General features: G+C 44.0%; 1 protein-coding gene across 1 annotated transcript; it reads left to right on the top strand.

Moving 5' to 3' along the window:
• Positions 1–3703: 3703 nt before the first annotated feature.
• Positions 3704–26417, top strand: LOC308154157 (uncharacterized protein; the record flags this gene model as incomplete). The annotated part of the gene is made up of 34 exons (XM_080527332.1): positions 3704–3863; positions 4667–5241; positions 7365–7385; positions 7496–7555; positions 8341–8394; positions 8615–8659; positions 8825–8851; positions 8975–9019; positions 9421–9465; positions 9650–9703; positions 11413–11481; positions 11580–11648; positions 11827–11895; positions 15473–15541; positions 18502–18570; positions 18863–18931; positions 19765–19833; positions 19946–20017; positions 20134–20202; positions 20330–20401; positions 20636–20704; positions 20818–20886; positions 21186–21254; positions 21446–21514; positions 21632–21700; positions 23089–23157; positions 23389–23457; positions 23553–23633; positions 23935–23970; positions 24068–24104; positions 24226–24783; positions 25237–25559; positions 25796–25973; positions 26215–26417. 34 exons carry the CDS (start codon positions 3704–3706, stop codon positions 26415–26417), a joined length of 3681 nt encoding a protein of 1226 aa, XP_080383458.1.
• Positions 26418–27903: the final 1486 nt, after the last annotated feature.

The raw sequence follows: 27903 nt of genomic DNA, 5'->3' as shown, positions 1-27903 counted from the left end.
AATCCTCTACAATGTGCACCTGAAAAATCTGCAGGTATTCCGTGATGCAATCATGTCATCATGGACCACAATCGCAAAGGAATGTTTCTAACATCTTGTGGAATCAATGCCACGAAGAATTGAGGCTGTTTTGAGAGCAAAGGGAGCCCCTATCCAGTATTAGTATAGTGTTCCTAATAAAGTGTTCGCTGAGTGTAAGTTTTCCCCAGGCATGTTTAACCAAGCACTTCAAAGGTTATGATAACATACTCAGAGATGGGTTGGAGACTCACACCTTTAAGGTGTAACAAGGAAACTTGTTAGTGCATACAGTAGTATGGATTGTCTCCGGAGGTAATCTTATAGAGGACATGAGCGTGCTGCTGACTTAATGTAAGTAAGTAAGTAAGTAAGTAAGTAAGTAAGTAAAGCTTTATTTATATAGCACCTTTCATACAAGAAATGCAGCTCAAAGTGCTTTAAAACAGGAATAAGAATAAGAAGTGAATATAAAAACATATATAAAAACATACAGTATACAAGCATAGAATGAATATAAAAGCAGGGGGAAACAGTAATAAGAAAAGGTAAAGATAAAATACAATAAAGATCAATTTTAAAAAGGAAACAATGTACAACCTCTGCTCGTTAATCAATCAAGTCTTGAGTGGTTCAAATAGATAGGTCTTTCAAAAGATACGGCTAACTTTCCATATCTCTTTCATCTCCCTACCTTACACAGTCTTTCTGTACTTCTCACTGGCTTTCCACCAGCACCACAAACATCAGTTTTTGGAAAAGGTCTGTCTCAGTCTCTGTGTACGTTCTCAGTCTGTGTACGTTCTCAGTCTCTGTGTACGTTCTCAGTCTCTGTGTACGTTCTCAGTCTCTGTGTACGTTCTCAGTCTCTGTATACGTTCTCAGTCTCTGTATACATTATCAGTACATTCTCAGTCTCTGTGTACGTTCTCAGTCTCTGTGTACATTCTCAGTCTCTGTGTACATTCTCAGTCTCTGGACCTTGCACCAAAAATCCAACTTCTCAGTAACAACATTACAGTTTCTTTCTTTTGCACAATGCACAATCACCTCTTTCTCAACTAGTCTTTTTATCTGTCAGTCTGTGTACGTGAATATAAAAGCAAGGGAAAACAGTAAAAAGAAAATGGTTCATGTTTGCCAGTCACCTGGCAACTCTTGTTGCTGCTTAAATACAGTAACTATGCATTGTAAGTACACACATTCCCTAGTGGAAATATTGGTTAGAGCAGTCATGTCAGATGTCAGTGGGAAGGTGTGCCCAGAGCAGGCTAGGATATCAAAGGAAGAAGACCTTAACTCAACTCTAGGCAGATTTTTTTACGGCATAACATAGTGGATTTGAGAATTTGCAGAGGCGGTCTTAGATGATGATTTGAGCCAACTGGTTACTAATTTAGTTTACCTAAATAAGGACTTGAAATCAGAATTTAACACCCTTTATAATTTATTGTTGTTATTGCAATAAAGTTGGCAGCCTATCCTCATTTGAATATTCAGCTGAATTTGCCACCTTAGGGCATAGGCTGTGCTGTGTCAGGTTGTATTACCTCGGGGGACATAGGTTCCAAATACTCAGATGCAGTATAGTTAAGATTGTGTCTGCCCTCAGTTCATCAACCACACTAGTGAACCATACTAGGTGTAGTTCAATAAGACCAGAGCTGCATTCCTCGACTGCTCATCACAGAGTGCTGTGTATTAGAAATATTGTCAGGGGTAAACCGTCATCTTGTTTTAGTTGGTTCACTGTGAGAAAGGGTGGTGTCTGAACCAGATTTAAGTGGGGTCAATTTTTCAGGACGGCATTCTTGAGTGGCAGCTCACCCCTGATTGCTTTCTGCCTGCAGGTTGTGAATACAGTAGGCTTATAAAAACACACACTTCTGTCACCAAGAGAACAGCTGGAGACCCTGACGGTTCGAGATACAGCAGCAAGGGGTCAAAAGTCCTCTGATCCAAAGCTGGAGTTTTAAAGGGCATTTATGATACGGTTAGGACTGTTTTTGGGAAGAGAATCACCGAGAGGGTAGAATTTGGTTTAGCATTTTTAAAAATGGGCAATTCTGTTTATGATTTTGCATTCCATAATGTTTATGGGTAGAATTTGGTTTAGCATTTTAAAAAATTGGCAATTCTGTTTATGATTTTGTGCAAAGACAAAACATATTCAACAGACACATTTAAAATTATAATTTAAATAATAATTTAAATAAATATATATTCCCTTTTCCTACTGTAAAGCAAAGCTAAAATGGATCAGATTTTTTAGGTGTCAAATTGCCAACCAGGAGCTGCTGCAGCTATGCTTCAAACCATTTTATGGGTCCTTTGCTTCTGGGAATAATATATATGTAAATGTAAAGCTTGTGCCTCACTCTTTCACACAAGTGAATCATGGCCCACAGCCCAGCAAGGTTCACGTTACGAGTATCCAGTATAAACCCATAGTCTCTCTCCAAAGCTCACTTGTCTGCTTTGTTCAGAGGGCGAGGCCTCCGGAAGCCATAATTCCCACTACCACCAAATTAAACCTCAGGTGAATGTGGTGCAGGTGAACCTGGAATTGACCCCGGATCACAAGAAAAGTTCTAAGGCAACAAACAAGACCTGACAGAACCCTATGACGTGACTCCTCCAGTACCATTATCGCATGTACTGTCAAATAAAAGGGTTAGGGTTAGGTTAGAGTCATTGTTATAGTCAAGAGATATATTCTCACCCCATTTGAAAAGCGATAGACTAATATAATTAACCTTTCTCTTGGGCATAAAATAACAGCTGCAGAAGAAGACTGCAAAAGTGTTCTCACCATTTTCATCACCGGTTTTGAAACACCATGACGTGTCAAATACATTTAAAGTGGCCTTGATCAATGTTAGATTTCCCAAATTCTAGTGCAACAAGGAGGATTTTCCCCAATATTCTATTATGGAACAGGACACATCAATGCTGCCGCTTTGAACCAAAAGAGGACCCTCTCCCTCCTCCAGCATAGCCCCACCCCTTGAAGGATAGATTAAGAGCTCACTGTCCCACCCACCTACCCTAACATGGAGTGGGCGATGTGCAAGGGGGCTGGTTACCGTATGCCCTCACTCACTGTTCCTCAGGATGACTGCAGTTGAAGCTTACTCAGGGAGTTTAGTGTGAGCTGGAGTAAAGCACCGACCCCATACTACTCACTGTTGCTGCTGTACCTGCACTGGACCTGATACCCCTCTACTAGCCTACAGACACAACACCATCCCAGGATCAAGAGCCACCGCTGCATGGACACTTGGGACTAAGGACTCAGCACCCTCTCAGTTTAATCAGGATTTTAACTGAGCAGACACTTATTCTGTCTCTTTTACTCTGTCTCTCTGTCTTTGTCTCTCTATCTCTCTCTCTCTCTCTCTCTCTCTCTCTCTCTCTCTCTCTCTCTCTCTCTCTCTCTCTCTCTCTCTCTCTCTCTCTCTTACCGTACCTAGCATATTTGAGAACCTGAGTCTGCTGCGCTCTACCGTGAGTTTGTTTAAATTTGTTTTGATAATCAAGAACATTTTGAACTGTTGCGCCATAGCCTGGGTTCGATCTTGTGCGTTAGTGTACATGTGAATGAATGCATCTGGAAGGAGTAACATCCCAATTCACGTCTCTCTCTCTCTCTCTCTTTGTCAGGGGTGAATAAGTGGTGGTGGTGATGTACCCTTCTCTGCACTGGCTCTTGCTGCTGTGTGGACTCCAGGGTCTCTGGGCCCAAAACTATCATGAAGACAAGTATGACGAGGACGATGAAGAAGTGGACACCAGAACCAAGAAAAAGCTACTGACAACCAACGCTATCCCAAAGAATGGACAATGTAAGAACCAAAGGAATGTTTATTCATTTAGGGATAGAGAGACATAAAAAAAAATCTCTAAAAGACGTCCATAATACCAGGGTAGATGCTGAACTTTATGCTAGGAATAGAACAGTCAAAAGGAGCCCTCATCACTGGAAACATGTGTGAAAATTGTGCAATGTTTCCAAAAATAAATTAATTGTGTAATGTTCTGATTCCAGAAAAATTATCATATCTCGCAGGTCTCGAAAGCCATCCATCTCTATTATGACTGGTTGTGACCCTTAAATGTTTTATTCCTTCAAGAGCACTGTGTCCGTAGGCACATTCTCTCTATGACACGTTTGCTTGAAAGTACAGTAAACGTGATTTATTCACCATCTATATTAAATCTGTGCCCTCATTCCTTTTGTTAAGGAGGTAACAACGTGCAGTAGGTTAGAATCACACGTTCTAGACAGCCTTAAGAGTTCAGGAATTAGGATTATCCATTTACAGTTCATGAGATGCCACCCTTTGGCACCCCTCCAAAGCACTACATACAGCTTGATCCAATAAATCACCTCTGGCTTTTTTCAGGGTTCAGGCTGAAAAGAACTAGAGAAAGCTCTTTCTTCAAATCATCCAACTCTCTATCTAAAAAGTCTCTGAGTGGTTTTGTTCTCGCATACTAATTCACTTATCTGTGTTCACTTCCATCACAATGTTGTTAATGAGCTGGGCATGAGAAAGTATCTCCATTTATGTGTGATTGATCCCCTGCTTTGAAATGGCTGAGTGACCTTCAGCATGCTAATGGCTCACCCCTGTCTGGCCCCCAGCACTGGTGGACGAGGACTGTGGCCTGGAGCTGGCCTTCCTGGTAGACAGCTCGGAGAGTGCCAAGGAGAACCATGCCCAGGAGAAGAGGTTTGCCTCTGACGTGGTGGACCGCCTCCAAGGCATCCGTCTGCAGACGGGCCGGGGCCTCACCTCACGGGCCGCGCTCCTGCAGTACAGCAGCCATGTCATCATCGAGCAGACCTTCAAGCAGTGGCGGGGCCCGGCCAACTTCAAGGCCCGCATCGCGCCCATCGTCTTCATCGGACACGGCACCTACACCACCTACGCCATCACAAACCTGACCCGTATTTACCTGGAGGAGTCTGGGTTGAGCAGCATTAAGGTTGCTATACTGCTGACGGACGGCATATCCCACCCCAGGAACCCAGACATCTTTTCTGCTGTGGCTGATGCCAAGAACCAGGGTGTTCGTTTCTTCACCGTGGGCATCACGCCAGCAGCCAATGAGCCCTCCAACGTAGCCCAACTCCGGCTAATGGCCAGCTCCCCAGCCTCACGCTACCTCCACAATCTTCAGGACCGGGGAATCGTAGACAAGGTCATCAAAGAGATTGTAAGTAGAACATTGCCGCACTTTTCATGACATCATTAATGTTGAAGTAATTTTTTAGAGGACAAATTAGCTATTCTGAAAATGTCGACTTGACTAAACCCTTTTAGATTTCTAGAGTAATCTACTGTAGACTCTGTGAGTTCTGCAACTGCTGAAGTGTATTTAAAATGTGTGTGGACTCCTCGCTTTTTGGAAAGGGTCACACTGTGACATATCATGTGTTGTCCGACCAGGGCAGTGGCCATGGTACAAAATAAATTCTCACACGAGCTGTGGCTCCATCAAAAAGCTTTTTTTACAACATATAAATGCAGATCTTTATATATTTGGGTTACACAATGGTTATGAAGACATCTTCAAGTCGTGACTTGCCTGCTTCTTCTTTGGAAAAGACTGGTGTGTTTCCAGTGCTCACACCTCAGAAACATTTTAGAGAAAAAAAACGTTTTTAAAACTTCCCTCATAGATTTTGGCATCCTCCTTAGCTTGTAACCTAAGGGATCTTAGCCGGGTCTCCCATGTGCCACAGCGCCTGGTCTCAGGCAAGGTTATTAATCACATGAGCATCCGAATCACCTCCTGTACGACTGCACCTGCTTAGTGTTGTCATAGTAACAGATGGTTTGGCCATTCCGTCATCACGTGTTCTGAACCTTTGTAATCATACTGTTATCGCTTTAGTGCCTGGTGTTAAGTCTTCGCTTGAAAACAGGATGTAGAAGAAATTATTATTTTTGACAGTGTCCTTTGGCTGGTGCTTCTAAAGCCTTTTACTTTTCTGTTATTTGAGTCTATTTTCTGTTGGACTGAAAACTGGAGATACAGTTGGTTGAGATTAAGGGGGGGGGGGCTATCAAAAACCTCTGATGCACTTCCAAGACCAATTAGATATTGTTCTATATGTACAGTAGGCCTTGCAGACACAACTGGGGGGTTTAAGACCTGCTAACCGTAACATCTGGTCCACATTAAAACTCTTTGTGGAAAAACTGGGTTCAGTAGGAGACTGCTCAGCAAGATCATGCATGCACACCGAATGGTTAAATAAGCTCTGTGCACGCCATGGACTGCTAACACACTGTTGACGCAGGTGTTAGACATCAAAACATGATCAAGAGAATCTGCTCCTTTAAACCCAAACACTCAAGTGCCGCAAAATTTAAGAGGCTGCTCTTCCATTAGCTACACACTCACTCTGTGTCATATGGGGCTGGTTGGAGTTGCATACAAGCACGCCCATCAGCACCCAACTCAACAGAGAGACGTTCATCATGTAGGGGCAGCATCTGTATGTCATAACCATGTCTGTCCCACAAGCTTGTCTTTTATCTCTGGTATGCCTCTGTCTCCGGGTTCAGCTATGCTCCCCTGTGTAAGAACAAACAGACCTTCAGGGGTGGCTTCAGACTTTTCTTCTCTGCAGAGGATGTAATACCATGGATGCTCAGTTATATTGACCATTGCATGTGGTTTGCGTTTTGTTTCTGTGGAATTCCACCCGTAGAGAAATGTGGCTGGCTTTCATGTCGCGAAAAACAAGGAATAGCTTAAGGGTGTGTGTGTGTGTGGGGGGGGGGGGATGACAGGGCTTTGGCAAAATGAGCTTCTCTGTCGCAAGTGGAAAGGTTTTTAGGGTTCAGGCCTCAAGCCTGTCAACGCTCAGGTCCACAGAGTCAGGTGCTGGAGGTTATCATCTAGTGTGATGGAGATGAGGTAGCACATTATAGGACAACTTCAGTGTGGCAGTTTATTGGGATCCATATGGTTTCCCAATTGCATACAGACTCGGGTTGAAACCTGTTCAATAATGACAAAAATATGCTAAATCTGTGTTCTTCAATAATTGTCATCATCATCATTATAGCAATGCATTGCTTTGTGTGGTACGCAAATTTTTGTCTGATCAGGGGCTTTTTTCTACAGAATTGTATCATCATGGCTCTATAAATGTCATGGAATAGCCCACTCTTAATGTATTGGACATATTCAGTTACACAATGGATAGTATTCATGCTGCATTAGGTTTTGTGTTATCACAACCCATGAAATTGTACAGTAAGAGTAAAATAACTCAGAATCTGAGGCAATTTTGACCGAGTCATCTTTTGTTTCTTATTTCACAGATAGAGCTAGCGGATGAAGGGGTAAGTCTTACCCGTATATCAATCTTGATATCGGGGGCCTTTTCACACATTCCCTAATGAACTGTTTGATTGCCTGTATGAATCCCTGTGTTGTGTCCCTGTGTCTGAAGTGTCCCCTGGCCCAGACCTGTGCGTGTGAGAAGGGGGAGAGGGGACCCGGTGGCCCTGCGGTAAGTGTTTGAACCAGCCAAATCTCACGCACAGGCTTCCTCCTCCTCGTCCATAAAGACCACAGCCCATTGTGATGCTCAAATTGCTCAAAACCATGCTCAAAACCATTACCTAATCAAAATGGGTCCCCTTGATGTACAGTACCCTCACTAGATAACAAAGGCATCTTTGCTGCTGTAAACTGTAGATAATTGAGGGTCTTTGAGATGGTTTGGTGGTTAGTGTGGTTAGAGGGGGTGTCTTTGTGCGTCCCTGAATTAGTGAAAGTGAATCAGATGCCTAGCATTCCTGTTGCAATTTACTCTCCGTAAGCTTAAACCGATATTGACATGAGAAATCTGTGGAATGTTGCTTTTTCACTCATCATTTTAGGCTCATTTTCCAGGTCATACGGTCCTCCTTTCCAAATGCTATGTTGTATTTTGTTAAACAACAATTCATCATTTGCTCAACCAGGGGGAAGGGTGCACAATTGATGTGCTGTACTTTTAAGTACTTCCAGAACTTCTTTTTTTTCAGTAATTAAGTCTATTAACTTAACAACAGTTTCTCACACCAGGGACGCATGCACACACGCAGACACACACACACACACACACACACACACACACACACACACACACACACACACACACACACACACACACTACGGTATTATATGCACTTTGGAGATGTTTCTTTGTGCACACTGATATTAATGTGTTATGTTATACATACATATTAACATCTTACGATAATAATGACACATGTGATTTCAGCTTTATTATCTCCCTTCCAATCACAGGGTAAGAAGGGTCGCTCCGGAGATGATGGAAGCCCAGGTGCTAAAGGAGTGAAGGTAATATGTGTGTGTGTGTGTGTGTGTGTGTGTGTGTGTGTGTGTTTGTGTGTGTGTGTGTGTGTGTGTGTGTGTACGTGCGTGAGAGAGAGAGAGAGAGAGAGAGAGAGAGAGAGAGAGAGAGAGAGAGAGAGAGGTAAAAGCCATGAAATATCCCCGACATGTGTTGCTCAGTTTGTTCCCATGTTGTATTCAAAGGGTATGTCTCACTTCCTCTCAGGGTGAAAGTGGGATCAGTGGACTTTCAGGTCGTGAAGGATCAGACGTGAGTATAGCATCAGAGTGTACTACTGTATCCGCTATGGATTACAATTCAAAGGAATGATTTAAACAGGTATTGGCAAAACTGTCTGTTTTGCGGTCTTTTGACATTGTTTTGATCACTATCAAAATACTCCTGCCTAATCACGACCTTGTTGTTTATATACAGGGAAAGCCAGGCTACAAAGGAGAGCAGGTACAGTATGAATCTCCAGACCTCATCGCATCAATATATCACTCTGGGGTGTGTTATTGTGTAAATAAAACATGTGCTTGTATGACATACATAACTCATTCATTTCCCCTCCATTTTGTTAAGGGGGAGAGAGGAGAATGTGGCACACCTGGAATAAAGGGAGACCGGGTATGTTATTTGTTTTGTATAATTATGTTTTATTGTGTTTAGCCAGGGGGGTACAATGTTTTCAACCCTGTTTTTACCCCTTTTAAAACTGTCTAAATCCGTTCTCAGATGATGAAGCATTGCTGAATATAGAGGGGACCCTAAATAAGTCAACACTTTCTCTGGATATAGGCGTAAAACCATCTGTTTATACCATCTCTTCAACTAACTGTCCAATTAGCCATAACCCTTAACCCCTAGCTGTGTAAGTTGTAAGTCTATCAACAAAGTACTATAGTTAGTTGATCGTGTGAGCATCTGTTAACAATCTAAGGCACTGTCCAGATAGATTGTGGCCTTAGGCTGTTATGCGTTAACTGTGCCTCAGTTGTATGGACTAACTGATGCGTCCCATCTAACAGGGTCCAGAGGGGCCAGTAGGCGTCAGAGGAAACAGAGGACTACAGGTGAGCCCAAAGTTCTCTTTGTCTGAAATTTCAGAGGTTGTTTCAGAAATGGTTTAAAGGTGGATTCCTCACTTGCATAACCGATGAAGACATTGAAAGTTGGATTGAATTTGATTGTCCTTGTTATGATTTACAATCATTCACTGTCCTTTCTTATGGAATTCTGTATTTCATCTGTTCACAGGGGTTACCTGGACCATATGGCGATGGAGGCCCGGAGGGTCCCTCAGGGAAAAAAGTGAGTGCTATGTAATTCTATATGTGACAGCAGATGGTGAAAGTGGGAACAAGTCAGCAACCAATCAAAATATTCAGACCTTTATTCTGAACATTGTAATTTAATATAAATGTTGCCGACTTGTTCCCTCTTTCACCAGCTGCTGTCACCTAATAGGAACTGTCATTCATAGTGAACCAATTAGTGAGAGAGCCCTCTGACTGACAGCTATCCCCTTAGAAGGGCTTTGATTCGTGTTAGTGTGGATTTGCTAAGCCATCACCAGGTCTCTCCTTCAGTATCATTTAAACACATTGATCAAAGGTGACCTTCTATCTCAGATCCACACACAGCCACACAGCTCAAGTATGCAGGTTATTGAAACACTAAACATGTCTGTCTGGAGCATGGAGTCTGGTTTAGATCACATTTTTGTAGTTGTGGAAAAGGGAAGTGATGTCAATGGTTTTGTCAGTTTCTTTAAAAAAGGATACATTTTGGCCCAGACATCAGATGATGACCACGACCTAAATGCGTTAATTAAACGTTTTTTTCTCTCTTTTTTTTGTTGCGTTTTTCCACCTTATAATCAGTGGGTTCCTGAAAGTCTATCAGCCAGGAGAAACTGTAATCCATGGTTCAGAGTTATTTAAATAGCCACTACTGACTTCAGCTATTTTTAGCCACCACTAAGAAAAAGTCAATGGGTGTGATTCAGACTATAAGGTGTAAAAAGGGAACATGTCTAAAATAATCATATTATTATTTGTTTAGTATCATCAATCACTATAGTGAAGATTTGAAGGCCGTCTGGAGATATTATACTGTTATTATGTTGTCAGTTTGTTTGTGCTTTTTACCCTCCTCTCCAGTAACATTACTGCCAAAACTGACATGCACCCCCACACTTCCAGTGAAGTTTTCAGAGCTTAATTGTTTCGAAAGAATGTTCATGTTGCTTGTTTGACTGTCATCCAACATCAACTGAATGGCAGACTAATGTCTGACATAAAGCCTAGTTCTGACTTGTTTGAAAGTGAAAAAAATACCGGTATGTACCTACTGTACTAAGGTGCCCCCGCCCACTTCATACATGGTTCCTCCTACCGTAGTGTGCGAGATGATTTACTACTTTTATTCGACTTAATTACATTCCAATGCGTTTTGGTTTTGAGGGAATTTGTATGCCGGTTAGAACCCCTATTTGAATAATGGAATGTGTGAGGAACAACATATTAATATGTAAGTTCCAGGGGAGGCTGGTGGAGACAGAATTCCGAAGATGGGCTCATTGTAATGGAAGGAACGGAATAAGGAATCGTAAATACATTCCTCATTCCGCTCCATGCATTACAATGAGCCCGTCCCCTGATGTCTACCTCCACCAGCCTCCTCTGGTGAGGTCAGTGCTCAGGAGTGCGTGTGGCTGTACTGCAGATTAGGGGTGGAGGTTGAGCAGGGTTATAGATGAGAGGGATTTGGAAGAAATGATCTCACCTCAGCAACAGAGTTCTGTTCTCGTTCAGTGGCAAATCCAATGTTTTATTGATGTCAGGCCCAGATGAAAACTCCTTAGGGAGGAAATAGAGAGATGCAGATTGATGAATGTATGCTGTGCCAAATACTATGCAATTCCCTGCTCATTATGTGTGTGTGTGTGTGTGTGTGTGTGTGTGTGTGTGTGTGTGTGTGTGTGTGTGTGTGTGTGTGTGTCTCTCTCTCTTTTATAGGGTGAACGGGGACTTTCTGGGCCACCTGGAATTCAAGGGGAAACTGGGATTGGCCTTCCTGGACCGAAGGTAAACTCCCATCATTCAATTGTTTTGGAATACAAGGTAATAACTATTCTCTCCCAACCACCTGTTGTGTCTCACCTTGTGTGTATTCCACTCTGCAGGGGGATGTGGGTTTCCAGGGCAGACTGGGACCTCCTGGACCACCTGGGTTAGGGGAACCTGGCCTGCCGGTGAGTTGGCAAGAGCACAGGGCATTGGGTTCACAGCCATGGTGTCATGGCCAATGTGGCAGAGTGGCAGAGACATTATAGCCTTCTCATTGGCTGACTGTTTATGTGACAAAAGTTGGCTGAAAGCTTTGTGGAATTAACAAAGTCATATGTTTGTTTATTCCATTGTTTTCCACAGGGGCCACAGGGGCCACAGGGTGTCCAAGGCGAGAAAGGCCCCATAGGAGAAGGCTTCCCCGGACCAAAGGTACAAACTGGGCAAACAGGAGGGTCCTCACTCTATGGTTCTGCTCTGCGTAGATACTGTACCTCTTAAGAATATGATCCCCGTTTGTTCCCCCTCTGGGTTCCAGATATTTGGATATAAATACAAGAACATTACGACTCTGATGACAGCACTATAAAAGTATAACACGATTCTGTTTCACAATCGATACAACATGCGATGGTTTCACATTCTTGTTCCTCTACTATTGAGAATCTACTGCCAACGTAGACGTTGAGAATCCAACAACATTCTAACCTATGATGCTAGCTAATGCAGATCCAGGGAAACACCTTGAGCTGTCCAGGTCTCCCGTAGACATGGAAAGAGTGACTCACTCAATGGAGACCCCTGAAGGAAAGAATGGCCCCATCTGCTTTTCCTGCGGTTGTTCAGGCACACGTGTGATACATATGCCCAGACCAAACTTCTCCCTGCTCCAACACATCCTCTGAAAATGTTACTGTACGGCCAGGATATTTGCATTCCGGTGCATGTCTTGCCTTCATAAAGATATCATGTTATTCCTACTTGTCGCAACTTGCAAGAAGGATTTAAATTTCGGTCCACACAATGCAAACATCTTATTCATATAGTGAGAGAGCTGAATAGAAATATGCTGTATGTGTACCTATGTAGAGCCAGCCTACATACATAGTTACAGTACAAATAAAAGGAACATCAGGTTTCCAGCAGCAGGTATAGATATTAAACATAGAAACCCTCCATTGCTTTGATGAACCCAGAAGCATCTGGTGAAATGAAGCATGGGCTTTCAGAATGCATTCATGGAGCATAATGACAAACATTTTAGGTGAGGTTGGAACAGCAACTTTTCAACAGAAGTTGATGTGTAGGTAATGAATCCCGTAAAAAAAAACACTGTTACAGCTTTAGTCTGTTGAGAGATATTATCTCATCACAGAGAAGATGACAGTGTGAGTTCACAACTGAGCTAAAAGAATGTGTCAACCATTGGAGAAACTCTAGGCTCAAGGCATTTACGTGCTGCAGGTTAGAGTGACCCCAGATACACAGACACATGCAGTTCTGGTTACAAGCAGTATTGCTTCAATGACATGTTCCTGCAAGCTCCAGAAGGGCTAAGCCGTGTTCATCACTACTTGCCTGTATGTCATGAACACCTGCTTGGCTTGACTGAGCCAAAATGGAGGCTCTATCTTAATCTATTTTATTCTGCTTAGTCCTGAATTCAGAACCAGAATCAGAATCGCTTTTATGTATGTATTATTATCTCACTGTACAAGTACACCAGAGTAAAATTCATTGCCTTTGTTTCCTCAACATTGGGATTGCAGCATTCAGATATAAAATCACAATAATAATAAGTAAAGTAAATAAGTAAAATAAGTAATCCTACAGTAATAAAGTAATCCAGTAGTGTGCAAGTAGTTACGTATAATAATGTAATATGTTCATTTTTGTAGTGTGTGTGGGGTTTGTTTGGGGGTGGCCTGATTGCTTGGGGGAAATAACTGTTTGACAACCTCTGGGTTTTAGCCCCGAGGCATCGGTACCGTTTCCCTGACAGCAATAGCTTGAACAGTTTCTGATTGGGGTGGCTGGGGTCCCTAATAATCCTGAGGGCCTTTCTGACACACCGGTCCTTGTAGGTGTCCTGGATGGAGGGAAGATCACATCCGCTGATCTTCTCAGCTGTCCGCACTACCCTTTGCAGTGTTTTGCGATGTTTGGCAGTGCAGTTCCCATACCAGGCAGTGATGCATCCAGTCAGGATGCTCTCAGTTGTGCCTCTGAAGAAGGCCCAGAGGATCTTAGGCCCTAAGCCAAACCTTTTCAGCCGCCTAAGATGAAAGAGGCGACGTTGTGCTTTTTTCACCACCTGGTTGGTATATTCATCCCAGATGAGGTCATTGGTGATGTGAACCCCCAGGAACTTGATGCTGTTGACCCTTTCCACAACAGACAGTTGATGGTGATGGGGTCTTGTGCCTGCCTCTTCTTCCTGAAGTCCACCACCAGCTCCTTGGTCTTGTTGGCATTGAGAGCGAGGTTATTGACCTGGCTGTACTGTGAGAGCAACAGGGTGAGAGCAACAGGGCGCCAGTCATTTAGGCATGTTACCTTGCCCTTTTTCGGTACTGGGATGATGGCGGATGACTTGAAGCAGGAGGGCACTATGCCCGTGGAGAGGGAGAGGTTGAATATGGTAGAGAAAACACCAGCCAGCTGGTCTGTGCACGCTTTAAACACTCGGCCTAGAAATTCCATCCGGTCCAGCCGTCTTGCGGACCTTATGTCCTCTTAAGAGTTGACGCATAGAAAATGTCATCCGCCAAACGGACAACAGACATTTCACTAGTACGGCATCTCATCGATGTTCTTCTGTTTTGCCTTAAATGCTTGCACATTCTTTTTTTCTTCATGTGGTTTTTTAATGATTTCAAGTCATAGCCTGAATGTCATAATTAACTACAGAGACTTTTGAACAACAAACTGTGGTTTCTGTGGTTTCCATCACATACCTAGTGTTGATGTACATGCTCTTGGAGCCCGACCCACACTGGTGGAAAACTGAGAGTAAACATGTCCCCATCTCAACATCAGTCAGACCCCGCCTCGACCCTGTGGTCTCTTTGGAACATCTCACGCCACCCTTCCCCCTGTCCCCCACCCCCCTGTCCTCTGTCTGGTCCGAGAGGAAACATTCAACTCTGAGACTTCCAAACTCAGCACAATCCTCATCATGTTCTGGTTTATCCATCCGGTCTCCCAACATTTCCCAAGCTCAGTAAACCAAGTCCTCCACCTTTCAATCTAGCCTCGGCATGTCAAGTAGACACATAAACATAAACTGAAATTAAAATATGAATGCCAAGACCATCCATGAAGAGCACAGGAAGTTCATAACGTAATGTTTCAGTTCTGTTGGGTAAATACTTTAGTTAATTATGCTGGTTTTGTCAATGAATGTCTGTTTGTGTGTTTTAGGTTTGAATCCCAACTTCTGTGAGGTCTGAGATCTGTGAACGTAATTGGAATGTTGTCACAAATATTTCAATCCATTGCATGCAATTAGTGAAAATACCACCGCTCATCCGTGATCACTTTGCTGAGGTGCTAGAACTGAAGAGTATCAATAGAGTGCAAAATAGCAGCATCCGCACACTCAAACACTGTGCAAAAAAACATAGTTTATTGCGAGCTTTCTGTCATAGACCTTCTTCAGGCATCATTGCATTGCATTGCATGCAAACTTTGTGTTTGTGTGCATCTGGACCTCAGATACAACCAGGACAATCCCCTTTACTGTACAGCTAGTGTGAGTTTATCTGTGTGTGTGTGTGTGTGTGTGTGTGTGTGTATGTGTGTGTGTGTGTGTGTGTGTGTGTGTGTGTGTGTGTGTGTGTGTGTGTGTGTGTGTGTGTGTGAGAGAGAGAGAGAGAGAGAGAGAGAGAGAGAGAGAGAGAGAGAGAGAGAGAGAGAGAGAGAGAGAGAGAGAGAGAGAGAGAGAGAGACTGTAAAAAGCAGTAATGAAGAGGATAGTTTGAAGACTGGGTCATCTTTGTCTCTGCAGGGGGACAGAGGTCCGGACGGTTCGAGGGGCCCTAGAGGACAGATCGGCGCTGGTGTCAAAGGAGACAAGGTACAGTAGGGCTATAAATAAACCAACTGGGTGAATGGCCTTCACACAAACATGCAGTCTACCCCCAGGCTAGCCCCAAGCTCCCATAGAGCCCCATGCAGGTTATGGAGTGATTGGCACAAGCACTGGGGTCTGCTCTTTTCCATCTGCTGTTATATGTCTATATGAGGCTCCTGCTCCTCTCCACTCTCATTGGTGATGAATTAGACAAGGCTTTTGCATGGGCAGAGGAAGGGGGCTCAAATGCACTGTGGGAAAGTTTTCTTTTGACGTTGAAGGAACGTCATTATTCTACTATTCTCTGGATACGTCTTCTTTTCCTTATCTCCTTTCCTCCACCTGTGGACAGTAAGGGAGGCTGGTGGAGGTAGAAATCGTAGGAGGGGTTCATTGTAATGCATGGAATGGAATGAGGAATGGAATCAAACCTTTCGATTTTATACCTCCACAAGCCTGCCCTGGTGGCCAGGTGGTGGCCAGGTTTCCAAGTGGGAATCCTTCATATTGCTCTCAACTTGTCTGTGCAGATGAGCGTGGAGAGGAAGCTATTATAGATCATTGAGATGCATGTTCACTCTTGAACAATATTATGCACTGATGATGTCACAGAAAATGTAGACCTTGATTATAAGTATGAATGAGGTAATGACTGATGAGATATTCAAGTCATCTTTGGTACATCTGTGGATTAGATTAGTCATTGTTTTTTTAAAGGGATATGATGTAATTGGTAATTACTCCTGAGGGATTTGTTCTTGGCAAGTCCTGTCAAGGTTATTGTTGCCCTGTGGTGGAATTATAACACAGAGTTAATCATAGGTAATCAAACTGTAATCATAGCGCATAGGTGATAATGAAGCACGTCTATAATAAACGTCAAAATTCTGTCAACATCATTGATTAAGTCAAGCTGGCACTTTATTGATTGGGCATGTACTGTATGTATTTGTACAATGATATTACAGTGGGTCTTTGTATCTGGAGTTCGAGTCAAGTCAAGTAACGTGTATTTTGTTATCCCAAAGGGATAGTCATTTGGGAAGCTTCACAATTTAGACGTTACAATTGTATTGCATATATTGTTGGTAATAATCACTGGCCTATCACTGAATCACTGATCACCAGCCATCAAAGCTGAGCACCCCCCAGACGACCAGCCCCTCACACTCTCCACCACTGATGTGTGCTGCGTACTGAGCAAGGTGAATGCACGCAAGGCTGGCCCCTGGCCGTGTGCTCAGGGCGTGCGCTGGGCAGCTGGCCGAGGTCTTCACTGGCATTTTTAACCTGTCACTGGCCCAGGCAGTCTCCAAGTGCCTCAAGTCAGCAACCATCGTGCCGATGCCGAAGCACTCTGCTGCAGCAGGCCTGAATTACTTCCGCCCTGTTGCACTCACCCCCATCATCATGAAGTGCTTCAAGAGGTTAGTCCTGGCTCACCTTAAAGACCACCTACCCTCCACACTGGATCCCCACCAGTTTGCCTACCGCCCGAACAGGTCAACAAAGGATGCCATCTCCACAGCACTACATTCCGCCCTGACCTACCTGGATAACAACAACACCAGCAAGGATGCTGTTCATTGGCTCAGTGACATTGGCATCAGCATGTCCCTCTGCAACTGGACCCTAGAACTTCCAGACCAACAGACCCCAGTTTGTTAGGTTAGACAACCACAACTCCTCCACCCTGACCCATAAGGCTGTGTGCTGAGCCCACTCCTCTACTCCCTCTTCCCACGACTGTGTGTGTCTCTCAACGACAAGTCGGCCTACAGGGAGGAGGTCCAGCACCTGGTGGTGTGTTGTGCTGAAAACAACCTGGTCGTCCACACCAAGAAGACCAAGGAGCTCATTGTGGACTACAGGAAAGCTAGAGGCTGCAGACACACCCCCATCAATGGGATGGAGGTGGAGCCAGTGGCGTACCGCAAAATCCCGAGGCCCCCCGCAAGGTGGCGGCGGGGGCCCTTTCGCAACAGAGGTTAAAAAAATGTGCGTTTTTTAGAGTCCGTCGATGCATTATTGACGTTGCGAAATTTCGCAATATGCACTCTACATTCTAAATGCTTGACTTAGCAAAAGGTACAAACAAGTGAGAGCAATGAGAGGGGGTGCTAGCAACCAATGTTAGGGGGCCCCCTAGTGGCTGGGGCCCCCCCGCGGTGCGTCGCTTGCGGGCCCGTCCGCTACGCCACTGGGTGGAGCGTGTCTCCACCTTCAAGTTCTTGGGTGTCCATATCTCCGAGGACCTCTCCTGGATCCTCAACTCCTCCACCCTGGTCAAAAAGGAGCAGCATCTATACTTCCTGAGGAGACTGAAGAAAGTTCCTCTATCTCCTAGGATCCTGATCAACTTCTATTTGTGTACCATCAAGAGCATTCTGACAAAGTGCATCACCGTGTGGTATGGAAGCTGCTCTGTCTCCGAACCGGAAGGCCCTGCCATCGAGGTCCTCCAGTGCTGGTGGTGAAAACCGCCCAGGGTGCTCAAAACCGCCCAATACATCACCGGTGCCCAACTCCCTGCCATTGAGGTCCTCCAGCGCAGGTGGTGTCTGCGGAGGGCACGAGGCATCAGTAGGGACACCTCTCACCCAAGCCATCGACTGTTTGCCCTCCTCCCAGCAGGCTCAGGAACAGCTTCTTCCCTGCAGCTGTTACCCTGCTGAATCCTGGTGGTAGCCCAGACCCTGTACATATCATATTGATATTCATCTCATGTATATTCACTTATTATATTAATTTATATATACTCACTGTAATATCTTATACTGAAATACCATGCACTGTCTACAATATCATGTCTTTTGCACTATTCCACTATTTGCATCTGGTTAGATGCCAAACGACATTTTGTCGTCTCAGTACTTGTACCCTGTGCAATGACAATGAAGTTGAATTTAATCTAATCTACAGTATACCCAAGCTTTGACGTGCATTCTCTTTCTGACCTGTAGGGGGAGTTTGGAACTCCAGGTTTTCCAGGACCTGTTGGCCCAGTAGGGTCAGGCATTCAGGGAGAAAAGGTAAGTCCCACTATCTATAACAATTAATGCCCAGTGTGTACTGCTTCCAGTTGTTACACATTTATTGGCTCATATTTTTACTCAGACTCCCACATTCTTCTAAACTTCAGACGCATTTAAACTTGAATGATGTTTCTTCATCATGAATATGTTTATAGGGTTATTATCAACTGTTTTCACTTCTAAAACAGCTATAAGTTGTAGGCTACACACCTACTGGCTAACGGTGTTTAAATACTTAAAGGTAAGTCAGTATGTAAACCACTGTTAATGACTTCTATCCTTCTATCAGGGTATGGAGGGGCCTCGGGGGCCACCTGGGGGCAGGGGTCCACAGGGAGAGGGTTTCTCTGGGCCGAAGGTTGGTCTTCTTATGCCTCTCTTCTGTTCTGATTAGGCCCATGTTCTCTCAGTTTTATACATTTTACATTAGCTGACACCCACTGTTTAAGGGTTCTATCACACTAATGTGATGATTATCTATTGATTGATTGATTGAAAACTTTATTAGAAGATTTGCAGAAGTAGGTACATGAAAGTACATATTACATACAATGTCAACTAACAGGATAAAAACCCAAGAAAGCCACTGGCTTATTTCAATTGGGGTCCTTGATTCTCAATTCATCGTTACATGTAAGACAGACAAAACAAACTAGTACTATCTACAAGATAATACAGACAAATAACTATTACTATCTACAAGATAAAAATACATCCATCATGGGAAGAACAATACAACAATTGTATGTGACTATCTAGAAACATCACTCCTTATTATCGATATCTTTAAGCCCACCTTTAAGTGACCCATTGCCATTGTGGGTTAGACTTTGTTTTCTTTATTGTGGCTAGACTTACACTGCGTGTTTAACGCTTAGGATATTGTTGTGGATTTAATTTATTCTTAGTAGTGTAGATGTAGTTTATAATGAGCACAGAGAGCTTAACAAATGTCTTAATGAGGCCCTTTATTAATAAAGTTACATGAGCTCAGAGAGAAAACTACTCACAATCATATAAATCTGCGCCACAAGCTATTGGGCAACAAGTTATTGGCACTGTCCACAGGAAGGAAAGGATGGGCTCCCTTTAGTGCTAGATTCCCCAGAATATAGAGAGACTTAAATTCTCAGTATAAAATTATATAAAACTACAACAATACTGTATGTGTTTGATACTGGGCATCCATAGGGGGATCAAGGCTTACCGGGGGAAAGTGGAGTGACAGGAGAAAGAGGAGCCGGCGAGCCTGGAGCTAAGGTGAGTCCTCCTCCATTGGAGACCATATCTGCAGTTTGGTGTGTCGTTCGATCAGAAGCTGTGGTTGATACTGCGACGTAGACTGAGTCAACAACCAATGGTGTCTCTCCAGGGAGAGCCAGGTGCGGGAGGATTCGCTGGGTTACCTGGGCTCCCAGGAGAAGACGGGGCCCCAGGGCAGAAGGTAGCTAACTCCTCGTCCTCCATTTCTCATCCACCAAAAAATTTACGAATCCTTGAATGTCTTTTCACCCTGTATTGTGTGTGCGTGTGTGTGTGTGTGTGTGTGTGTGTGTGCAGGGTGAGCCAGGCACTGCAGGTTTGAGGGGACCAGAGGGCGCTCAGGGTTTCGGCACCCAGGGAGAGAAGGTCAACATCTGAATTCTCCACTGTTACGTTTACTTGGTCCTTTTGCTGTATCCTACTCTGAGTGCTCCTCCATACTGTAGCGATTGGTTGAGTAGGCTAATCTTGGTTCCCGTATGTCCCCCTACAGGGAGACCAGGGTCAGAGAGGAATACGGGGTTTAGCTGGCCCTACTGGTACTGCTGGCCCCTCAGGAGCAAAGGTGAGGGAGGATAGTACCCGTTACTATCTTTCATCAAATCACATGACACCATGACTATGGTCACTCTAATTCATACCCTGCCACTATTATAAAACTGCTGTAAAATAAGAAAATGTACCGTCGAGCATGTAACAAAGCATAATGAGTTTGGCCCATGGCATTACGGCTCAGGGTTGGGTAGAGTGTGAATCAACCCCTTGCTGTCACTAAATGATGACCCTTGACCTCTCCTAGGGGGAACCGGGGATACAGGGCCGGCTGGGCATGCCAGGAATGCCAGGGCGCGGCATCATAGGACCTAAGGTACAAAAAAAACGCTCTCCATCCCCAAAACCCTCATGAGTTATACAGTGTTCTAACAATGTTCTTTTAACTAGGTTTTTAGTATTAACCATGCCAAACTATGTGTGTCTCAGGGTGAAGTCGGCCCAGCCGGTCCTACTGGACCATTAGGAGAGACAGGCTATGGACTGCCTGGTCCCAAGGTGAGACTTAACCCAATCATAATACCGGCATAATGAGAAATAAGTCGAATTTAGAGTAGAATGTACTTACTGATCTGGGTACTCTGTCATTGTTTGGTGTTTTTCTACACGCATTCCCATTCATTGAGGTATGAATCTGTATACTCAGTCACATTTGATAATGGACTTCTACACCTGAGTGCTCTCTTTCTTTCATTTTTTTTATCTCATGTTTTATGTAAAGCACTATGAGTATACATTAAAGTTGTATGATGTGTTATAGAACTAAATTTGCCTTGCCTTGCGTTGGCTTCTCTCAGGGAGATCGTGGTGATTCTGGTCCACATGGGCAGCACGGGCCTAAAGGGGATGGTTATCCTGGTCCCAATGTGAGCACACATATACTATCTATCCATCCATCCATCCATCCATCCATCCATCCATCCAATACTCATCCATTAATTAATTAATCTATCCATCCATGCATCCAACCATCAATCTATTCATCTATCTACTCCATCCATCTTGTAGATAGATAGTGTCGCTAGTGGTGGACTCATGTTGTGCCTGTGGTTTTCAGGGTCCCACTGGCCTTCCTGGTCTTCCAGGTGAACCCGGTATTGAGGGACTGGGCTTTCCAGGACCAAAGGTAAGGACATGGTTCTACTTGACCCTGGATGTGTGTCTGTGTGTGTGTGTGTGTGTGTGTGTGTGTCACTTTGTGTGATGGTAGAACAAGACGATATGTGTGTTTTCTCCCATCCAGGGTGACGTTGGCTTCAGGGGCTTGCCAGGCCCACCAGGCCCCACAGGCGAGGGAATCCAAGGACCCCCGGTACAGTACATCATGATACTCTGAAGAGGATATCTACCTAGCAGTTAGGGTCACGACATCTCTCCCCTTGAGTCATAGATTGACCAGCATTACCATGGCCATGTCTGATTCAACTGACTGGAAGAGTAATGTCCATACTCAACCCCTACTTTAACTCCTTAAGCCTTATTTAAACCCATGTTTAATTAATTCAGATTTTTTAAAATGGCATGCTGTAGAAGGGTACAAACACTTGTTTTGTGATTTCACTTAGTTTTGAGAAACTTACCGAAATTGCTAATAAAGGTTAAAAACTCTGAAAGTGCTTAAAATGTAATTTGCACTGCAAAGCACCCAGTATGTATATTGATTTCATTGAAGCAGGTCTTTAGATGTCTTACAAAACCGAATATAACATTGAAACGGGGAAAGTTCAGATCTCCACGTAAACATCTAAAGACCTGCATCACTATACTCTTTGCAGTTTCAAAAAGGATGTATTTGAGCGTGTTTGCTTTATCATGTTTGCCCCTATTTTTTTCATTGTAGACTGATGATGAAAACCAAGTGAAATCACAAAGAAGTGTCTGTACCCTTTTACAACGTGCCATTTACATCAACAATATAGATTTGGTTAAACACATCTGAACTAATCCTTTAAACCCACTCAACTGGGCTCCATCCTATATGACCTAATAGCATGGCATGTCCATATTCGATCCATCTTATATGTGTGAACATATCCCACATTAGGCCTTGTATTCAAAGGTTTGGGTAATAAGCCTGTCATTCATACAGGATTCATACATTCATTTATCATGCTCACACACAGACTACTGACGTGTGTGAATACCCTCGACATATGTGCTTAATAAGAAGCATTGGCCCAGTACGCTTAACCAAACCAATTCCCAGACCTCACTCAAGACTTCCTCATATATCACATCCAGATCACTCAGTATGCTTTTCATCTCCTCCAGCCCATGGGAAACGGGCAGCTCTGATGGTTATTACTTCACAGTAGTGGGGCATGGTCAGTAATGGTCGTAATGTACTTCAGACTTTAACAACACAAGCCAGACATTGTAAAGCTGTGAACAGCGTGGCTGCTTTGAAGAATCAGGTCACCTATAAAGTCTAGGTTGGTTAAAGTGAAGGGCCCAGCCCCTTAGTTTAGCGTCATAGCTCGCTGAGCTTTGCTTGCTAGCTAGCTAGTTAGCTCGCCACATTAGAAACAGGTGGTGCAGTATGCCTGGCTCTGCTGTGCTCTGCAAATAATTAATTAGCTAAAATACCTATTTCGAAAATCTATTGGGTCGAAATGTTGCAATAAGTTATACAGTACTATAGAATGTAGGTCTTTACTTTCTTTGTATGAACTATAGTGTGTGACCTTTCCTGGTTTCTAGGGGACGATGGGACGACCGGGACCACTAGGGCCAGCGGGGCCCCCAGGGCAGGGCCTGCAGGGGCCGAAGGTAGGGCCATTTTTGAATTCTGGTGTACTACTAAATATTGTGTTATTATATTGTAGGTAAAGCCTTGTTTCACATACACAGCACAGAGAGAGTCGGTGAAGCCTAACAATGCATTTGAATGCTGAGTAAACCTGCAGTCACAAGTGTTCAAATCTTGATGCCAGAACAATGGAACCATTGTTGATGTTTTAATCACGTCCAATCTTCTCTGTATTCGATGGACTATTTCAGGGCGAGCAGGGGTCTCAGGGGGTGACTGGGCCAAGGGGACCGACAGGGGAAGGCTTCGCAGGGGCCAAGGTGAGGAGAGAGACCAAAGAGAGGTTTTATGGTTTTAACGTCAACCCCCTAGTCTCTGACCTCTGACAGTTTGTTGTCTGGCTGCTCCCTGGCAGGGTGACCGTGGCTCTCAAGGGGAGAGAGGCCTGAAGGGCATCAACGGTGACATGGGCGACGCCGGTGTTCCTGGCGAATCGGTATATTAATTCTGATTCCTTTATTGTCCTATCTGGATCGAAATTCAGAAGATGTTAGGGTGACTACTATAAAGCCCCATGAACAGTGTCAGACATCTACACTCTGCCTTTCAGAGTCAACGTTTTAATATATATCTTTTTTAATAATAATAATAATAATAATAATAATAATAATAATAATAATAATAAGCATAATTTTGTGTGCACAGGCCATTCTTTCATAACTGAATTGGGAATGTCATCACTGGAATTTGAATACAAACTGATCATCTGACATTTTTGTTTTTATTTGTCATTTCAGGGGAGACCTGGGGTCAAAGGTGAAACGGGCCTCACTGTAAGTACTAAGTATTGTGCATCCCCACCCACCTCCTTCCATATCATCTGCTGTCTTCTTGATTACCTTTCACTCACCAGGTGAATTCTGATTTCAGAGAGACGACATCATTCGAATGATCAAGGAGATTTGTGGTAAAAAAAACAAACATTTCATTTGTCCTCCAGCATCATATACCAGTCATCTCACTCTTGATAGTACCTCTGTAAATGATCTTTGTATCTCAGTGTCTCAGATCCTCACCCCTGTCCACAGGTTGCGGTATCAAATGCAAGGAGAGGCCTATGGAGCTAGTGTTCGTCATCGATAGCTCGGAGAGTGTGGGCCCAGAGAACTTTGAGATCATCAAGGACTTTGTGGCAGCTCTAGTTGACCGCGTCACTGTGGGCCGCAACGCCACCCGCATCGGCTTGGTCCTCTACAGCCTGGAGGTGAAGCTTGAGTTCAACCTGGCACGCTACACCAACAAGCAGGACATCAAGCAGGCCATCAGGAACATCCCCTACATGGGCGAAGGCACCTACACAGGCACCGCCATCCGCAAGGCCACCCAGGCTGCCTTCTACTCCTCCCGCACCGGCGTCAGCAAGGTAGCCATCGTCATCACGGACGGACAGACGGACAAGCGAGAGTCTGTGAAGCTGGACCTTGCGGTGAGGGAGGCGCACGCGGCCAACATCGAGATGTATGCCTTGGGGATCGTGAACTCCACGGACCCCACCCAGGCTGAGTTTTTGAGGGAGCTTAACCTGATTGCCTCGGACCCAGACAGCGAGCACATGTACCTCATCGACGACTTCAACACACTGCCAGGTATAGTAAAAACAGCCTTGCTTACTGTACAGTAACGTAGTGAGGTTGTATCTAAAGTGTTGGCGAGATTTGGGCCCAAATCTATTTCAAATTCATGTTGCTTGAATTGGATATGGAATTTCTCTAGGGGATTGACAGGAATACAGATGAAATGTCGTTGCCTGGAAGACAAATCATGGTTTTAGATGAATATGTTATAGTTTAATGTTACTGTACCAGTAAGAGGTTGGTGGAGGTAGAAATCGGAGGAAGGGCAGTGTTTGACACCATTTCTCATTCCGTCCTCTGACTTCTACCTCCATCAGCCTCTCATGCTGTACACATGTATTAAATGTAGCAAGTTTATTCATTCATGGTCACTTGCAGAAATCTTGCGGCTAATCACCACATGGTTGAGTGCTTACAGTCCCAGTGATTGATAGCCCTGCCCTGTCATTCTGTTTGCTTTCTCAGCTCTGGAGTCCAAACTGGTCAGCCAGTTTTGTGAAGACGAGAACGGCGCTCTGATATACAACCGTGTCACCAACGGCTACGGCAACAACGGGTACAGGAATGGTAACAACGGTTACCACGGAAACAGGAACAATGGGAATGGGAGCCATGGCCACAGGACCACCAACCAGGAGGAATCTGGGCAGCGGACAGGCACCAGTGTTGGCACCGATACCTACAATCAGGGTGGAACCAATACCCACAGCCATGGGGGCACCAATACCCACCGCCATGGTGGCAGAGGAGACGTACCCCAGCCCACTCCTGGACTTGACAGAGTACAGGTCAGCACATCACATCTGATGCAGAGCTGAAAGACTTATCCACAGCAATTCATTGTCAAACTATTAGTCATTACTGTACTGAGGCCAATTTTAAGTCAATGGTAAGGGCCCCTAACTTCAACTAGCTGAGCAATCTGGACTGTTTTATGTCTAAGTTCTATGGTGGTTGACGTTAGATGACCTTACATTAAGTCAAAAATATGCATTTACGTTGTTGTTTTTGTTTTTGTCTCCAGACGGGCCACCGTGGGGAAGGGTATGATGTGGTTATTGAGCACCCAGATCGGGGTTCTAGTCGCGTCCCCGTGGTCAACCGCAACACATCCTCCTCCAACACAGGAGGCTCATCAACATCATCATCCACCTCAGTCTCTGGCCAGTTAGTGCCGGCGCCACGACCCGCTCTTCCTCAAGGTAGGGGAACCACTCTGCAGGACAGTCTAATTTGCTCATTTACACTCATTAAAAATAGAAATGTACCTTTAAGACTGTTTGCCGATGTGAATTATGAGCAGGAATTCATTGAAATGGGATTGATCTGTACTCTGTCTGTGCTTGTATCTTTCTTTTTCTGTCTCTCTCTCTCTCTCTCTCTCTCTCTCTGTCTCTCTCTCTCTCTCTCTCTCTGTCTCTCTGTTGTGTTGTGCTCTGTCAGAGTTTGTGCCCCTGGATCCTCGTTGTGGTCTGGTCCTGGACCAGGGCCCGTGTCGCGAGTACAACATCCGCTGGTACTATGATAAACAGGCCAACGCATGTGCCCAGTTCTGGTACGGAGGGTGTGATGGGAACCAGAACCGATTCGACACCGAGGAGGAGTGCAAGAGGACCTGCGTTCTAGCCAGAGCAGGTACGCTATAGTTCTATGTGCGCCTTTCTGTGATTATATACTGTAGATGATATTTGAGAAGATTTGTGGTGAATTAATTTTTCGTGTTTTTGTCTCCACAGCAGGCTGATGGCAGAAGGCGTCTGACATGCGCGTGTCGTTGTCCTGTTGTCATGGTGGCAACTACTTTTTTTTACAGTCGCACAAATACATAAGCTGATGTTACTGTACATGTTACCACCTACATTGATGTGAAATGTTGGTAGAGTTATCACACAAATAACTGTTTGCCTAACCCGAACCCTAACCCTAACACTCAACCAACACTCTACCAACTTCAAGCACTTATTGTAAAATAACACAGTATATTATAAATATTTCTATTTTGATTACAGTGACAGATATTTTCTATAGATACCTTCAATGCCAGGATATCATTTTGTATTCACATGAACGAATAGATCATCATTTAAGCAAGCAGTCAAACTAATTCCTCTCTCTCAGGTATGTACAGTATAAACAGTACTAGACACTGACCTCATCATCCTATACAGTAACTGCTTTCAGTGCCATATCTGTGTAGTTCAGTTACTTGTTGGTAGCATCAGTTTGTTCATATCTCACCTCATAACTCATTTGTAAATAGTACTGACACTATGTTTGCTAGTTGTTTTACTAGTTGTTTTACTAGTTGTTTTCTAGTTGGTTTACTTAGCTGTTGTTACTGTGACGTTTGGACTTTGAGGAATATATCAATATCGGTGGTATAATTCCTGTTATTCCTGCCGAGGAGTAGTATTCGTCTAGAGTGCCAGTTGTATGTTAGGGAGAGTTTACAGAAATAGGATAGGCTACTAATCTATAAGGGGAAAACAACATTTATCAACCCAACAGAACCTCCCTACCATCTGTAAAGGTTCCCAGTCAAAACACCATGCTTGGCAAGGAAAGCCCCACAATATAGGCCAAAGACCCTACACATATCTTATAATTGTCTTTACTTACTTACAATTAGACGGACCAATACGCTGTAACTTCAAGAGATAGTTGTGTGCATTTCATTGTGTTTTTGACATGAATTTTATGAATACAAATGTGGTTTTATGTTATGTTATTTTATTTCTATCTGGTATAATATAAACAAACGACTACAAAAGCCTACACAGAAGACTTATTAGGGTTTCAGAATAATTCAAACAATGTCGCCAACTGACTGATTGACGGAAACACATTTGGAATCGACATCCAAAATGTCCTGTCCAATTCCTTTCTCACTTGCCGTGGATATGTTACAGTATGGTCCGATGGCGCCCTCAGCTGGATGGGATAACCATTGATTGATTGATTGATTGAAAACTTTATTAGAAGATTTGCAGAAGTAGGTACATGAAAGTACATATTACATACAAGGTCAACTAACAGGATAAAAACCCAAGAAAGCCACTGGCTTATTTCAATTGGGGTCCTTGATTCTCAATTCATCGTTACATGTAAGACAGACAAAAAAAGCTAGTACTA

Source organism: Nansenia antarctica (genome assembly GCF_963989245.1).
Source record: "Nansenia antarctica genome assembly, chromosome: 3".
Lineage (NCBI taxonomy): Eukaryota > Metazoa > Chordata > Actinopteri > Argentiniformes > Microstomatidae > Nansenia > Nansenia antarctica.
The sequence above is the reverse complement of the archived record's forward strand: the minus strand, read 5'-3'. Positions and strand labels throughout refer to the sequence as shown.